Below are 15,367 nucleotides of genomic sequence, written 5' to 3' on the forward strand. Positions count from 1 at the left end.
ACCTGCTAGGTCATGAACTGCGGGCATTAAGAACGGGAAAACACATTTCGGTTTGCACGTACACATCAATACCCGCTTTTCGTTGGAAAAGACCTCGCGGCGTCGGGACGTGCGTTCTTCTTCAGCTTTTTAGTCGTCCTCTCAGAATTTTTCCGTGAGAATTCGCGCACAAGGTGTGCGCGCTCCACGCAATATATGTGAATGCGAGCACGTGATATAGCATACTTTTGTGCCTCGACTGGAGTCATTTATGTACCTTTATGGCGATTCAAAAGCAAATGCAGCCTCTGAGACGAAGCCAAGAACACGATAGGTTCGAATTTGAACACTATTCCAACACAATAAAAGCCGTTGAAGCCAATGAAGAGGTATTTTAAAACTGATAGAACAAGGCTAAAACTCGGGTACAAAGACTTCAATTATTTTTACAAATTCTCTCAGCTGCAAGTGCAAAGTATAAAATATTTAAGTTGCTAAAAGTAAAAAAGCCAACAGCAATAATTTGGGCGGAGACTTTCAGAGAAAAAAAATGCTAAAAATAGTTTCCAATAAAAGAATCATACAAACTATAAAAATTCCGCACAGATCAACAAACACCTAAATTTTCACTGTTAAATTGATTGTTGCCCTTTCCTTGCAACGTTGAATTTAGAGTTCTTTTTTAGCTATATGCGCAATTTTTACGGCACCAAGTGTACTTTATTTAAGTATATCTTCGGTATTTAATGCTCAACTTGATTAAGCTAGTTTTCATTCATTCAGAACGTTTGATGAAATTGAAATATGATGATGATTTAAAAATTAATCAAGAATTACTATAAGGTATGCCATCATAAAGGATACTAAACGAAAAGAGGGAAGTCTGTTGCGTATAGATAACCATTCAATTGGAATTCAAACAACGCACAGCAATGCGTATAACACTCTGAAACAGGGCTCTCGGTACGTGTATTTGCGAGCTCTCTCAAGGCATAGAGAAGTAATTTTTGGCATTTTCTAAATTACAATTCGGCTATAAGGAATGCTTAGAATCATTTCCCACATTCATTTGTCAAACATTGCTAAATCTGGTCCGTTACAACTGCTCTCAACAACCTGCGATTACTCACATTATTTTGTAGTGATTTTGCTTCTATAAGATAAATAGCAGCGCAGGAGATCAGCATGTTGATTCGTTTAAAAATGATATTGAATTTTCTATTCATATTTGGTCTAGGGCATACAGGTATTAATTCATCTATTTAAACTGTTTATTCAGCCTGTTTGAAAACAAAACGATTAATTCCCTAGCTCTTCTTTGTTTCCAGTTCAAGTTGATGACGAACTTTACTTATTGAAACATCTTGACACAAATGAGCTGCACTGCGTGTATCATAGTCCTCAGGGAAAGATGGTTGGACTGGCTTGGATTCTTCCAGCCAACACATATAACGTATCCCACAGTAAATATCACGAGATTTGTGCTCACAGTGAAATAAAGCAATAATTTAAATTTTGAACAGGACTTCAAAAAATTTCATCTGTATCAACACAGGTACGTAAAATTCCCTGAAACAATAGAAAAGCCGTGTGCTCAGAAAAGCCTTTTTTGCAGATCAAAGGACAGATTCATTATGCCATAAACTACTGGAAAACTACAACAAACCATTTAGACGAAAGAGTGTCCTTGCCGCCTTTCTTAGATGACAGTTGGAACAGTGAGTTTAAATTATGTGTGGAAGGCTCCACCTCCACATCAAAAAGTACAATTTTTTGTTGATTCTGTAGATTTAATTGAATATGACAAGTTGCCACATGAGTCCAGAAGATTCATGCTCTCGAGGTCAGGTTACGATGGATTTGATGTGTCTGTATTGGCAAAAAGTGACGCTCAACTATCTTTCATAACTGAGGATGATGAGCTTATAACCATTAAGTTCGACCCCGACGACGCTCTTGGATTTTTAACTTTAGAATTTTGCTACGGCGTATTGAGCGCCAACGATGGATCATGTGCAGAGATTAGTGAAATAAAGGTGAATTTTAAACAACTGGTGAAGTAATTTTTAAATTAATAGTATCATTTTCAGACTTTGAGAGAGGATGGAATATTGAGACAAGGCAAAGAATGGGTGCATTTTACAATTGAAATTGAAATTATCAAGAACGAAATGATTAAATCCATTAAAATAACAGATTCGAAAAATGCAGACGTCATTCTCAACATCAGAAACATTACTTTGCTAGATCCTTTCGAGTTGCCCTATGTACCATATCTGAAATCGGCTGGATTTTGGAAAATCCATCAAAGTGAGTCATAAAAATTTATAATCGATATCTTATTATTTGAAATTTATTTAAATCTTACCAGAAAATATGTTTTCAATCATATTTTTCCTTTGTAAAAATTTGTAGTTTTCATTTTATAAAGTTTGAATAACGTAAAACTGCAGCTAATATCGTAACAGTCTAAGCTATACTCGATATGGATTTGATTTTGGCAGGCTTGGTACTACTTCACGATGGTAGCGGTGGCAGGACTGAAATTATACTAAACCTAATTTCCACATCGCCAAGCAGATCTTGCGTGAACATCCGTTATTTTTTCAACGGTGAATTTGGAACTGCAACTGTTCAAGTACAATCCACATCCGAAATTTATCATTTTCAGGTAATTTAAAATACCGTAAGAATGCACGTGGATTTATTGTTCTGCTTGCGAGAAGCCTACGTTTGGAACATGGAAGCATCTGACCATACGATTTGATTCGGGAGGCGAATCCCAGCAAAAATTGATATTCATGTTGCCGAAAATGAAAGTAAAACTGCACAGACATGATGTGTTTGCCATTCAACAGCTATTTAATTGTGCGGAAGGGAATGGTAATCACAAGACGCCTGTTTCTCTCTTGATTTATTTGTGAACCATCTATGTCCCATATATAGTTTGGTCCTTTATACAATTGAAAGCGGAAGAACATAAACCAATCGATTCAAATATTGCATGCCAAACTATTTCCTATGAAGACAAGGAACATTTTGCCTCTCTCAAGAGCACAATATCTGATGTTTACAGTGGTATGATACAATTCTTAATACGTATATAATCACTATCCATCAGTTTCTGCGTCACATTTAGAATGCAAGGAATCAGTCTCCTCGTTTGGGAAGTTCTGTAATCTGCCTTGCCCTCATTTTTCCGGCAAATCCTCTTGTGAACAGTTGATTGTCTGCGACAGAGACTTATGCAGGTGTCTTCCTGGCCATCATTTCAAAGGCAATGCTTGTGTTCCAGGCCGGCGTAAGCTAAATACTGAAATTTCTAAAACAAACACTGATTTAATATTTATAGCGGATAGAGCAATTAGTGCACGAAAAACCCACGTCACCGAGTTCTCTCCAGAGAGGGACAACGGGGAGGAACCCGTTCAGAAAGAGATCGATGAGTTACGAAATGAAGTACATGAAAGTCACCGTGTTCATCTAATTTGGAAAATGATTGTCTTTTTTACTTTAATATCTTATTTCATAACTTTCTTCTTAATGCTTTATTTCTATTGTAGGAGGCCAGATTTGTATCCATGGTTGTAATGGTGATTTTGATTTATCAAAATCAACAAGAATTTAGACGAATCATTAGGATGGTGACATCCTATGCATTTTGTTAATATTTGAACACTTGTTGGGTCAAATGACATTGGTATTGTGCTGTTTTAGAATCAGTTCCTATATTTTGTTGGTGGTTTTTCATTATAGATCAATTGATATTTTAGTTTCTTTAATAGCGATTTTAAAACTAAAGCTATAGATGTATTGGTATTTTTTGTAGAATAAATATTACATAAACGAAGACAGTAATTATTAATGTTACTTAAATATAAGCTTGAAAGGTGGAAACTAGCTTAAAGCTTAAATAATATTTTATTTAATTGGTCATTTTAAGTGGATACAAAATAAATCATTTGATACATCTGCTAAAAAAGAAAAATATTTTGCGTGTGCTGCATATAAATAGAACGATTGGTTGTGTTTTGACGGTCCAGAGTTCATTTAATAAGGCATCCCGCAGTGTATAGCGAGGGCGGTTGGAATTGCATTATTTAAATCCCCAACTACAATGGATATCTAACCGGCGAACAAGAGAATACTTGTTTGAATTTGAGAGGGATCATTTGCGAAAAGCTAACGCCTATTCGAATTTCAACATATATTTTTTAAGTCAGCTTTAGACTTAACTGAGCTTCGAAATCAACGTTGTAAAAATGAAAAATCCAATGACTAAAAAGAATAATGCTCTTATCTGGATTCCAAGAAAATTTATTCGACAGAAAATGAGCAGAGCAATGTGAAAGGAAAACGGCCCCAAAGACAACAGACATTTTCCAAGACAATGTTTGCACAGCATCAAGCTGTTCCAACTGAATTTCGATTCGCAATATGTACGCAGTTGATTACAAGCAGAGAAGGCAGAGGAATCCAATGTGTCCGCGCGCAGCAAGCTCAAACAAATAAAGCAAACCCCATTTCGCAGCAGCGACCGCAGCTGCTCGGGTGGGCAACTTTTGAAAACCAAACAAACGCTTTGGCCGCCGGACTGCCATTAATTCGGACGGAACGAATTCGCTGTATATGTGCAGATCCGCAAGCGGCTTTCGCCCTTGGGTCGGTGGCGGAGGGTCGGGGCGGGCGCGGCAAACGGCGCTCTGGCGGTGTGCGCGCGCGACACGCCGCCGCTGGCTCGTCGCTGCCTGCGCGGCATGGCTGGCTGCTTGAGTTGTTCGAGAGGTACCCAGCGATGGCGCACCGATGGTTTGGGGTCGGTGGTTGCGAGCGTGGAACCAGTCAGTCAGTCTTGTCACGAGAGCCTGGGTACGAGGATGAATCGCGGCGGGCGCGGCGCTTTCGCGACCAGCGCCACACTAGCACCATGCTCTAGACTGGTGCAATAGTATATAGAGAGATTGAAACAGAGTCTCGCATCTGCCCGGGCTGCGCGCGAACATGATTATGTGCCTTCTTCACCTCCTCGATGGATTTGTCAATGACTAGTTGACTGTCACTCGCCCCCTTCGGAGCAACAGTGGCGTCCGCCGAAAAACCTGTCGTCGCGTTTCCTTCTGCCCGCCGTCGCGGAAATCAGTGCGTGGACCACCCTCGGCTTCGTGTGTCTCGCTAGTTTCTGTTCCTTCCCTTCGTCTAGCTCGCACCGCACACCTGGAGAGAGGGTAAAAGATGCCGGTACGACGGGGTCACGTGGCACCACGCACAACTATCATCGAGACGATCATCCGAAAATTCGACACTCACAGTGAGTACAAACTCTTTTTGAACAAGTAATTTAGAAACGATTCCTCAAATCGAACTGAATTCTATTCACATAGGGACTTTGATCTAATTTCCGCGGTTTTGGAAAGTATTGTGAATTGCACGGCCATGTGGTTAGAAATTTATTTTGACTTTAGGTAAAAGGTTTAAGTTACTGATGCTGATTGATATAGGACGGATTTTGACTTTTTTGCCTTCATTCTTATATCAACGTTTGTTTACCTAAGTACCTAAATCATGAACTGACAGGTAAAATTCGCAATAGACTTTGAAAATAATTTAGCTAGGACATTTTTTACTTTTGTTGCGTGACTAGAATTTCAAAACTTCTGCCAAAATTGCCAGCAGTCTCGACGTAGGCTCTCCTTTAGCCAGTAAGCAGATTCTACAATTAACTCGATTTCTAAAATTCTCAGGTCATAACTAATTCTCCAAATTCTTGAGTACTCCTCATCACTTTAAATAATTAAGCTCAACCCAAAAATTATTCCTCTCTTTTTCTTGACAGCCGAATTTATGAAATCTTGACCATTATTTAGGACTAAAAGCTCTAACATCATCAGCCCGAAAATAGACTGGAAATACAAGAAAGCCAAACAGACACAACACAGGCCAGTTTTTTTCACTCGAGTACTCTCGAAAGCAATAAGTTCAAATTTAGCCCATGACGATGCGACTCCGGCGATACTCAATTAGGGTCAAGGGGATGCAAGGGCTCGACGAAATGAGATGCTTTCTTATTGCGGTGATCGGAGGAGGCACAAAGAGCGGACGAGCGCGCGGCGGTGCCACTGTCGAATGGATGTTGAATTCACGGATGTTAATTCTTATTGACCGCCGGTTGAAATTCAGAATCATGCGGCATTTCACAAGGTCGCACAAGCCGTGCCTGGGTAATGATTTTTCTGGGGGGAAAAGCGAACATCGGAGCGTTTTGCATGTCACCGCGTCATGAAAGTGTACACTTTAGCAGAAGAGTGTTTCTTTGTATAAAAAATTGAATCTTGACAAGTCGAAGACTGATCGGTTTCTGCTGACGAGCGTCAAGTCCTGCCTCGGACGAAAAATGTTAATATCGGCACATGACAAATACCACATTTGCTTTCATCTGTTGCTCGGTGCCGTGGTTGTGCAAGAAATCATTCTCGCACGTCTGTTGTCCGAGTTGCATGCAAAACATTCGCCGAGTACACATACACAATTCAAATTTTGCGCCAGATAACGACGCGAGAGCGAGAGAGAGAAGTGTTGGCGGACGGCGGCGAGATGGAGAGTGCGAGCAGCGGGACCAGAGCGCGTTCGTTGTTAGTGAGGGTTTAAAATAGAAATATGAATTATGAGGTAGGATGGGACCTTTAGCCAGTCTGCGTGCTGCCGCACCAATGTAAACAATTTGGACAAATATTTGGAAGTAATTTATTACAATTTCCTCCTTGTTATCCCTGTCGGCCTGCGGGGTATTAGCACACGAGCGCAAAAGGAGGCCCCGGCGTCCGCCGCCGCCGCCACCGCCGCAATACACAGACTCAGCCGAACCCAACGCACCCGCGTCGCGATCGATTTCCGAAAGATTTGTTCTCTCTCACTCCCGGCGCGTGTATAATTACGAACTATTATCTTGACGTTGACTGGAGATGGAACAATCGAGCCGGTAATGAGAATTTCTTCTGGACGCGCACGTTTGAAGCGGCTGACAAGCGAACTCCAAGCTTATTATGCATGCAAACGAAATTAACCGCTACTGACGAGAACTTGAGCGGCAAGTCTTTGTGACAGAGAAGCAGTCCCGTGAATAATTTCACCTTCCACTTCTCCTTGGTCTAATTCAGATAAAAATTTCTCTAAGTCGTTATGAGGAAAATTAACGTTATTCGCGTTATCGCCAGCTATTATTTCAATTCAATAACCTAAAGATTAAAAAAATGTGGAACTCCCGTGGTTTGAATAAATAACAAATATGCGATAGTATTTTCCTGCTTCCGACCATGATAGCATGGCCACATTTACTATAGCCATATGGTTTTATATCAAAGCTTTTCTATTTTGAGATATTATTGATGGTTATATAATTATATTTATTTTTATAATAAAAAAACAATTTTCCTGTTTTATATATTTCATACAGCATGCATTTTTAGTAAACGCCAGAGATGAACCCTTTTAATTTAGAATTCAAATCTCAATTCAATATTATCAGAACACATAAATGCGTTTTAAAAATATAAACGAATAAATATTTAGTTTTTATTCGCATTTATACAATGTTCATATCCGTAATTTTTAAATATTTTCACGTCTGTTGTATACCTGTGTTGTTTCTTAAATGTATAATTTTTAAACTAATTTTAGTGGACCATTTAGACAGAATTTGATCGCTAATTTAATTTCACATGATAAATTGATGGTTCGAGTATAAACATTGTTGTTCTTTTATTTTTTTTTAAATGTATGAACTCATTATATCTTGAAGTAGAAATACTTAATACGCTTGATACCAAAGAAGTAGCTACATGAAGACATTTTCACCTTGGACCAAATTAAAGAAAACGATAATCTGTTAAAACTAGAAGTCTCAGCTAGCCGCGCTGCGCCGCGCCAGCCGGCAAATTTTAGGTCACAGGGGCAGCCGCTAACCGCCGTGAATCTGGCTAAACTGCGCCAGCCACCGGTGAAAAAGAGTCAAAAATTAAAAAGTGAAGGGAAAAGTCTCCTGGCCCCTCGTTCCGTAAAGCGCTATCTAAGTTCACGTTTAAAATATGTTCAGCGCGCCGGACAAAAAGTTCGGCTAAGCCAGTCCCGCCAGCCGCCGCCTTAAATCTTGCGTTTGAGACCTCTAATTAAATCCATGTAACCAAATAACAATGAGTGAACATAAGATGCAGGAAAAGGTGAATTTCAAGAGCGGAACAGCGTTTCCCATTCGCACACTTTCTGCACGAAGAATATAAAAATGGATTAACTCCCCTCGAGTGTGTGTGTGCATGTGCGCACAAGGCAGGGCGTGTTTTCAGGGGTTGACAGCACGTATCAGTATGTGGGCTGCGTGTAATTTCCAGCGCCCGCACGCTCGCCCTTACTGGGTCACCCCATTGTAATAAAGTGCATAGCGTGAATTCCCTGCGCTCTGCTCTCGCTCGCTCTCTGTTCCTATATGTATGTCTGCCTGCCGTGGCAGCGGCAACGCGGAGCTAAATGCACTTCCCTGATACTAGCGCCAGGAGCTCTGGCTGCACTCACGGCCGGCTTGTAACACTTTTGGCATAAATGGTGCAAGAGTGTGCGACGCCTTTCTCCAGTTTGTCGCAACCACCGCACTCGGACATTAGATCTGCATGATTGAGAAATCCCTTGTTGCCAACTTGCAAGTAGTCGCTCCGTGTTGAAACAAAGTTTGCGGATCAGTGTTAAATCCGAAGCAAGTGCAAACCGGAACACGCTGAAGGAGCTGAAAGAGATAGATTATCATTGAGTGCCCTGTAAACACATTAATTGGCTCAATAATGCTCGTTTTAAAGATCCATTCAGTTTAAGCTACAGTATTTTTAGTTGCATTTCTTTAGAAGCGAGAGAAAAAGATCTAATATGTATGGTCCTTTTTCAATAGCCTTTAAAAAAATTTTTTTAAGCAGCCCTCAGGCTTTGTGCACAATGTGTAAAAGATTTTGAGGCATATATATCAAAGTGGCACCAACAAAAAGCACAAGCGGCGCCCAGTGCACAGGATTCCGCTGTATGTTGCAATAGCATTTCCACTTGAGCGGTCTCTCTCGCGCGGGCCAGACCGAATCAATACCGATTTTGTTTCTTTCTAGTCACTGAATGGGTCGTCACGTTTGCGCTGCCGCTGGAAAATCTAAATATTTCCATTGTTCAGCTGCGTAGACTTGTGCGCCGATAAGATCGTTTGCTGATTCCTTCTACGTTCTCAACGCAGCCTTGTTATTTAACCACCGGATTATTTTATCGTCGAATCTTTGTGGTGTGGTGTAATCTTCCATGCAGATGTGGTGGTTTGCAGGAATCTAAAAGCGCTGCTGATGTGAAATTCCCGCTTTGCCGCAAAACTTTTCCGTTCCCTTTCGCGGAGACCTCAGTAAAGCGGCAAATTAACTTAAAAGCAGATACGAAAGTTTCGCTTCAATATGATTTATGGGTTTAATAAAGCTGCACATGAGCAGAGCGAATATTGAAAAGATTAAGTTTCTTCTGTTGTTTGTTGACTGCGGTTGACAGACTGACGAAGTTTGCCAACTTTCAAACAATAGATAATATCTTGGAGCGGGAAAAAAGACGCTGTGCCGAAACAATTGAAGCTTTAATTGCAGTGAAAAGAGCACAGACGCCGTCCTACTTATTTTACAGAGTAAATGCTGTACATTACTTTGTTTCAAAGCCCAGCTGTCAGCAGAGGCTTTTCCGTCACAATAGTCATTTCACTTTCCAATGAGCTTTAAGAACTATTCGCAGCAAAGAGTCTCAGATGATTTCGTTTTTGTTCCATCAAATCGTTCTTTTACAGATCAGAAAAGAATTTAAATTAACACGTTGACAATGTTCCAGAAATGTTGTTTGATTGCTTTCTTTAAATAGGAATTTTATTTGTGATGCTTGTCGACTTCTTTACACGGTAACAAATTGACCGGCACATTTGATCGACGTGCTTCATTAGAGGTGCTAATGCTATTCCCGTCTCACAAAGCGGCGCAAATGAAAAAGGACAGACAATTTTGCTGGATCGTTTAGCCAGCCTCCGCTTTTTCTGCCTCAACTTTTTCCACTAATAACGCGATTGTTTAATCCCGAGCCGCTGCTGACGACGAGGAAGCAATAAAGCGGTAGTCAGTTCATTTGCTGCGCGACTTAATGCTTCAAACGTCAGCCCGTAAATAATCTTCTCTCCTGGCCACCCTTTTTATTTAAAGAACTGACAGCGTAGATTTGTTCTCGATTCATATTCGCCCGCTGTGAGCGAAGCAAATGCGCGGCGCCTCCTGCTTCTTCTCTCTCTATTATTATTCACTCGCCTCTAATACGCGGGCGTCCAAGTTCACCGTTTTATCGTTTGTTTTTGTGAGACGCACAATAACAAAGCCCCAAGTGAAATGTAACATTCGCATTTGACTGTTTACTGTTTGGGGAATTCATTTTTTCGTCTCAGTCTGGAATTTATAGTTCATTAAACGAGCCAGGCGAGCCGAGAAACGCTGCGGCTGTTTATTTTGTTGGAAAAAGCAGTGGCTTTAATGATTTTCTTTTCAGAGAATGGAGGTATATCTGAGATTGTTTTTCACACAAATAAATCGCGACCATATAAGTTTATCGGATTTCTCGAGACGCTTTCCAGCCAAGTGGTTTAACGTCACACACATACACCTCCGACAAATAATCAGATTTGTTTAATCTGTGTAAAAGCTGACGTCTGGAAAGCTGTTGCAAAAGTCGGGGCGAGAAACAGTAATTATAAAAACCAGAACGAGGGCGCCGCTGCAGAGTGCACACGTGTGAACCAGCCGTTTTCGAGTTCTCAATTATACGGCGACTAATGGGGATTCGTTCTTAACAACTCGACACGCTTTCGTTGTAGCAGATACTTTTTCGCAAACTTTGCGGCAGTGTGGAGCAGAGGACGGAAAGTAAAGTAAAGTAAAATATAATAAAATAAAGCAGAGTGCCCATACGTACCATTCTCTGCGGTGGAGCTTGCCACATGTACGTGGCGGGGTGTAGCACTTTATTTAACTTGACTCACTTTTATGGATGCAGGCCCGGCCGAGAGCTGTCTATATTTCGAGCGAGCACAATTTTCGCCGTCCGATCGCGACGACAGATTTCGCAGCTGCCATTGCAAAACCAACCGCAACGAATGAACCAGCCGGCCCACATACCACCTGGATTCGTCTAATTACAGGAGACAAAGTGCGCCGTGTAATTTATAAGCTCGCAGCGCAGTGGTGAACGTGCAGCCGGTGGGTGGTCGAAACATAAATCTACACTGAGTAAACTTTTAAGTCTGAACTGCATGTCAGAGAGGCACATGGGACCCACATTTCATTGATTAATAGAGTCAGTCACACACAGCTTGCGTTTCAATTATCTATCAAAATTTCTTTTTCTGACAAATTAATTTGGTACTTATAATTCAGGTGTTCAAAATGATCGATATAGTTTCAACGTCTTTCCAAGTCTTTCTAGAAAACGGTTCCTTTTTTGGAGGCATTTGAGACCATTATTGATTTGCTACCTGCTGGCTGCTGGTTCGAAACTTGCTAGTCTGCGTGATTTTGCTTCACTTGACAAATATCTAGCACTTAAATAGAGATCCGTTCAATAGGCCTGAGCACCCTTCAAGTTGTTACATCGCAAGCACATACTATTTCATGAAAGGTCAAATATAGAGGAATACTCTTCTCTAAAAATTAAAATACAATTTATTATATTGTTAAAACAAAATCATCCATTTAGTATCAATAGACTTTATTATGTTGCAAAAGGACTCATCGCAAATTTTTTTCCCACAATATTCAGCTCTATGCTGAAGCCAAAATAAAGAAGTCAATGAGGAAAGTCTGGATATTCATATCGCAGTCTGATCTTTTTTTAAAAAAAGGTATTTCGTCTCTAATAAAAGGACTGGGGAAAAGGTTTGAAACTAACTCTGGGTTGCAATTTTAGCCGAGGTGCAGTTTTTACAATCAAAATTACTGCTAGAGTGTTGATGGATCGTAACATAGCTTGAGTGTCACGAGTTCGACGTTAGCTGCTGTACTCCGAATATAAAGAATCCCAAAACGACTCATCCCTAGGAACTAGATTATCCAGTCGTTGGGGAATTCTTTATAGGGCACTGCGTGTCCATTAATCCGATAACTATGCTGTTTTAGGCAAATGAGAAAGAACAACACAAGCCAAAGCGAAACCCATAACAATCATTCTCATCCTGACAGAAGCCGCATTTGCGAGTTGCAAAACACTTTTGGAGCAGCCAGCGTTCAAGAGGGCGATATTTTTGCGGCAATAAGCAAAAAAAGGCGGCGTGTTATTCAGGGCAGCGGAGAACTAGCGAAATTAATAGTCTGAGCGGCGAATTCTGCTGTGTTTGAGAAAATACAGGCCGCGCGCGCATGATATCTGCGAGATATTTTCCACATGACCATAACCCGGCTCTACGTAGCAACGCCACAGCGTGCGGTGATGATAAACCGAGCAAAATGGCAGGCTGGCTGCACACAGAAAACTCTGCCAGTCGCCGCTGCGGCCAAACATTTTCAAACATTAACATTTCACCAAAAGAAAGAGCGGATTGAGAGAAATATGTGGCCAGCCGCTCAGCTCCACTGATTTATTCCAAAGGAACGTGATTCCGCCTGCCGCCCTCTGAAACAGCATTGCTCATACTCTTTGAAGATAGGCCAATCGATTTGAGAATGAAAACATGTTTTGGCGCGGGGACCATTCGGTAAATGGCTCTCCACTTCCGCGCGCCTCTTCTCAGTTCGGTCATAATGTGAAATTACCTTCAATTCAGGTCAGATGCGATTTTCTTGTTCGTTCAGAGAAAATTATTCCAAAACACACTTTCAACATTCATTCCACGTCCAAGTTGGGCATGCATTGCACGCCGGGCGGAGGTGGAGAGGCTGCCTCTTTTTGTAGCTGCCCGAGTTCGATTCTTTTGCGAGGATCTGGTACTTTGGATTTCAATACACGTTTCATGAGGATTTTTATCCCGCACCCATCCTAATGAGGAGTGAACGGCGACCGTCGTCGGAAATTGTAATTGGAGTTGTAAAGCAGTTAAGTAGCTGCAGAGGAATTAACATGGGCCTCCCTTAACTTGCATTTTAGCTTAACATGCTCCACAGGATATTTGCTAATGGAAATTGAATGAGTTTTTGTGTTTAAATAAAAGATTAAACTCACGTTCAATGAGACCCGAAAATAAGGTTACACTTCCACGATAAAAATATGTTTTTTTTAGATTTCAATTGAAAGATTCTGATTGTTTGAAACTAAATTAAGAGACACAAATAATCACGGTAGCAATTTTTATTGACGTGCTGCTGGACACATTTTCAATATTCTGGCTATCATGGGGGACGTATTGAACACTGATTGCAATCTTTACAAAAGCAAAGTTTGTCAACTGTCAGCTCGATTTAAAATTGAAACCACCTGTCCCACAATCGCAACCGCCACTGGTTGGAGAACAATGCACCGCACATGTGACAGCCAGAGAGTATTTGCAATTGAAATGCTATTTTGAGTACTCTCGGTACATTTCAAGAGCAGCTCATCGTGCCGCGTAAATATCTTCCACCTTTAGAGGGCGATGGTGGCGTTGGAAGTGGCGTATGATATGCACTCCATGCGTTGAATGGTACTCGAGCCAGCGACCGAGAGCAATCACTTAACTCGCTGCAGTGTGACACGCGCACCTTTTCCCTTTTTTCGGCATCAACAGCGCGAAATGTGGGACGGTATCAAAAGATTTGCGCCATTACACGCCACTCGAGTATCAATAACATCAGCAGATGAGCCACGCAGATTATGTGCGGCAAAGCCTTCGGAGACAAGCCCTCAAAAAACTCTCGCTCGCTCGCTTGGCTGGCTCGACATTGTGCTGCTTTATTATTAAGCCACTAGATAGTGCAGAGCAACCCCTTCTGGCCGAACAATTGAACTCGAGGAATCCGTCGAGCCGCTTGTGCAGGAGCCAAGCATGCAAGTTTCGCCGCTCACTCTCTCCCTCTCCATTCATCCAGGTTTACGCCCCATCTGCGGAAATGGCAAATGTCAAACGTATATATATTTGCACGCATTCTTCCGCGTCAAAAGCGTATTGTCCGCTCGCTTTTTGCCCAGAGTGATAACTTAATGGTGCTGTGGCGCATCAGAAAAAAACACGCGGACGCCACACATGCGGAAATCAATATTTCCTGCAAAAAACGCGCCCGACTGAATGAAGATTGATTTCGTTTTTCGCCTATGATTTGAGCTTCATTGTTGACGTGTGTCCATTTTTCGTACGCCGCACACCATCCTCTTTCTACCCACAAGCAAAGTGCCGTGATTGAGTGCCCAGGAAAATGTGAAAAATGATGCGCGAAACTTGTCGTGCAAAATGAGGCTCGAGCGACATCAAAGACACCTGCTTGTCATTATGCGCATAAAAGTTAAAGCTCAATTCACTGTACTGTATATTAGGTTTGAAAAACCCCTTCTGGAAATTGTTTGCTTTGTGCTGGATTCGGAGGAAAGTTGGTTTTATGTTCGCTTTACATAAATTATTCTTCTTTCCCCTTCGCATGTTGGTATAGCAACTCTCACATTTTGCGTGCGTGTCCTTTTCTGCAAAAGGGGCTCGCAAGTGATCGATATTCAAAACAAAGCAATCTCTTACTTTCATCAATTTTCCGTGAAAAATAAATAATACTCGCACTGTGAAAAATTATCAAAATGCAAGCCCCCCAAACCCACTTTAATTCACTATGAAGAGATCGAATTCATTGATATTTTATTCGTGCAGTTGACTCGTTGACTCAAGCCAAAACATTTTCCTCTTGAACATTAATAATAAAAATGTAATTGATTACATCTTGCATGTAAATTTGAAATAAATTGCTTTTGCTGCATTATCAAAATCTAGTGGAACCAGACGGTACGATGCTAGAGTTTCTCTTTGATGCGTCCTGCACGTCGCCACTTGAGTTATTGATCGATTCTGACAGAGGCAGTCTCATCTTGGCCAGCACGAAATTAGCGCCGAGACCAAAATTAAGCACAGAATATACTAACTAACTAACTAACTTGGCTTTAGCAACAGTTGCAGAACTTTCGCTGCGCGCGTGACGTGTAGGCAACTTTTTGCACATGGCGTGCATCAGCGCATTAGTCAGATTAATTCGCATACGCGGTGACAGCGATATGCGCTGCTGCCATGCACTTCGGCTCTTCGCGGGCACTTTAATCCCGCATCACAGGGCGCGTCAAGTGAATTGAGCTGAATCGAGCGAACGAACGAACGACGCGCGCCCGGCGTAATTGTGCACCACTCGCACGGCCC

The 15,367-nt window shown here is 41.5% G+C and overlaps 2 protein-coding genes and 1 long non-coding RNA gene across 10 annotated transcripts in view; all 3 read left to right on the top strand.

Annotated features, from left to right (window-relative positions):
• The first annotated feature begins 1,286 nt into the window (after positions 1-1,286).
• Positions 1,287-2,659, top strand: LOC135945268 (uncharacterized). The gene is made up of 6 exons (XM_065492848.1): positions 1,287-1,442; positions 1,503-1,534; positions 1,595-1,697; positions 1,768-2,015; positions 2,070-2,289; positions 2,484-2,659. Exons 1-6 carry the CDS (start codon positions 1,391-1,393, stop codon positions 2,657-2,659), a joined length of 831 nt encoding a protein of 276 aa, XP_065348920.1. The 5' UTR covers positions 1,287-1,390.
• A 22-nt stretch (positions 2,660-2,681) lies between these two features.
• On the top strand, positions 2,682-3,477 carry LOC135946131 (uncharacterized). Its single transcript, XR_010575489.1, has 4 exons — positions 2,682-2,862; positions 2,926-3,057; positions 3,119-3,280; positions 3,332-3,477. It is a non-coding gene; the product is annotated as an uncharacterized LOC135946131 (long non-coding RNA).
• Positions 3,478-4,763: 1,286 nt separating this feature from the next.
• The window catches only part of sei (seizure), a 100,190-nt gene continuing 89,586 nt past the window's right edge, over positions 4,764-15,367 (top strand). For 5 of the 8 annotated variants that reach the window (XM_065494030.1, XM_065494027.1, XM_065494025.1 and 2 more), the window contains exon 1: positions 4,765-5,287. In XM_065494030.1, the coding sequence (XP_065350102.1) occupies positions 5,212-5,287 (76 nt within the window). In that variant the 5' untranslated portion in view covers positions 4,765-5,211. Of the gene's footprint in view, positions 5,288-15,367 lie in introns of all 8 variants that reach the window. The other 3 variants (XM_065494023.1, XM_065494024.1, XM_065494031.1) reach the window with 2 other exon arrangements.

The sequence above is a fragment of the Cloeon dipterum genome, chromosome X (genome assembly GCF_949628265.1).
Source record: "Cloeon dipterum chromosome X, ieCloDipt1.1, whole genome shotgun sequence".
Classification (NCBI taxonomy): Eukaryota; Metazoa; Arthropoda; class Insecta; order Ephemeroptera; family Baetidae; genus Cloeon; species Cloeon dipterum.

What these genes read in the sequence shown, in the direction of transcription:
- LOC135945268 (XM_065492848.1), top strand. Translation starts at nt 1,391, where the DNA reads ATGGTTGGACTGGCTTGGATTCTTCCAGCCAACACATATAACGTATCC. An exon ending in TTTCATCTGTATCAACACAG is followed by an intron (nt 1,535 to 1,594) that starts GTACGTAAAATT and finishes CCTTTTTTGCAG; the next exon opens with ATCAAAGGACAGATTCATTA. An exon ending in CTTAGATGACAGTTGGAACA is followed by an intron (nt 1,698 to 1,767) that starts GTGAGTTTAAAT and finishes TTGATTCTGTAG; the next exon opens with ATTTAATTGAATATGACAAG.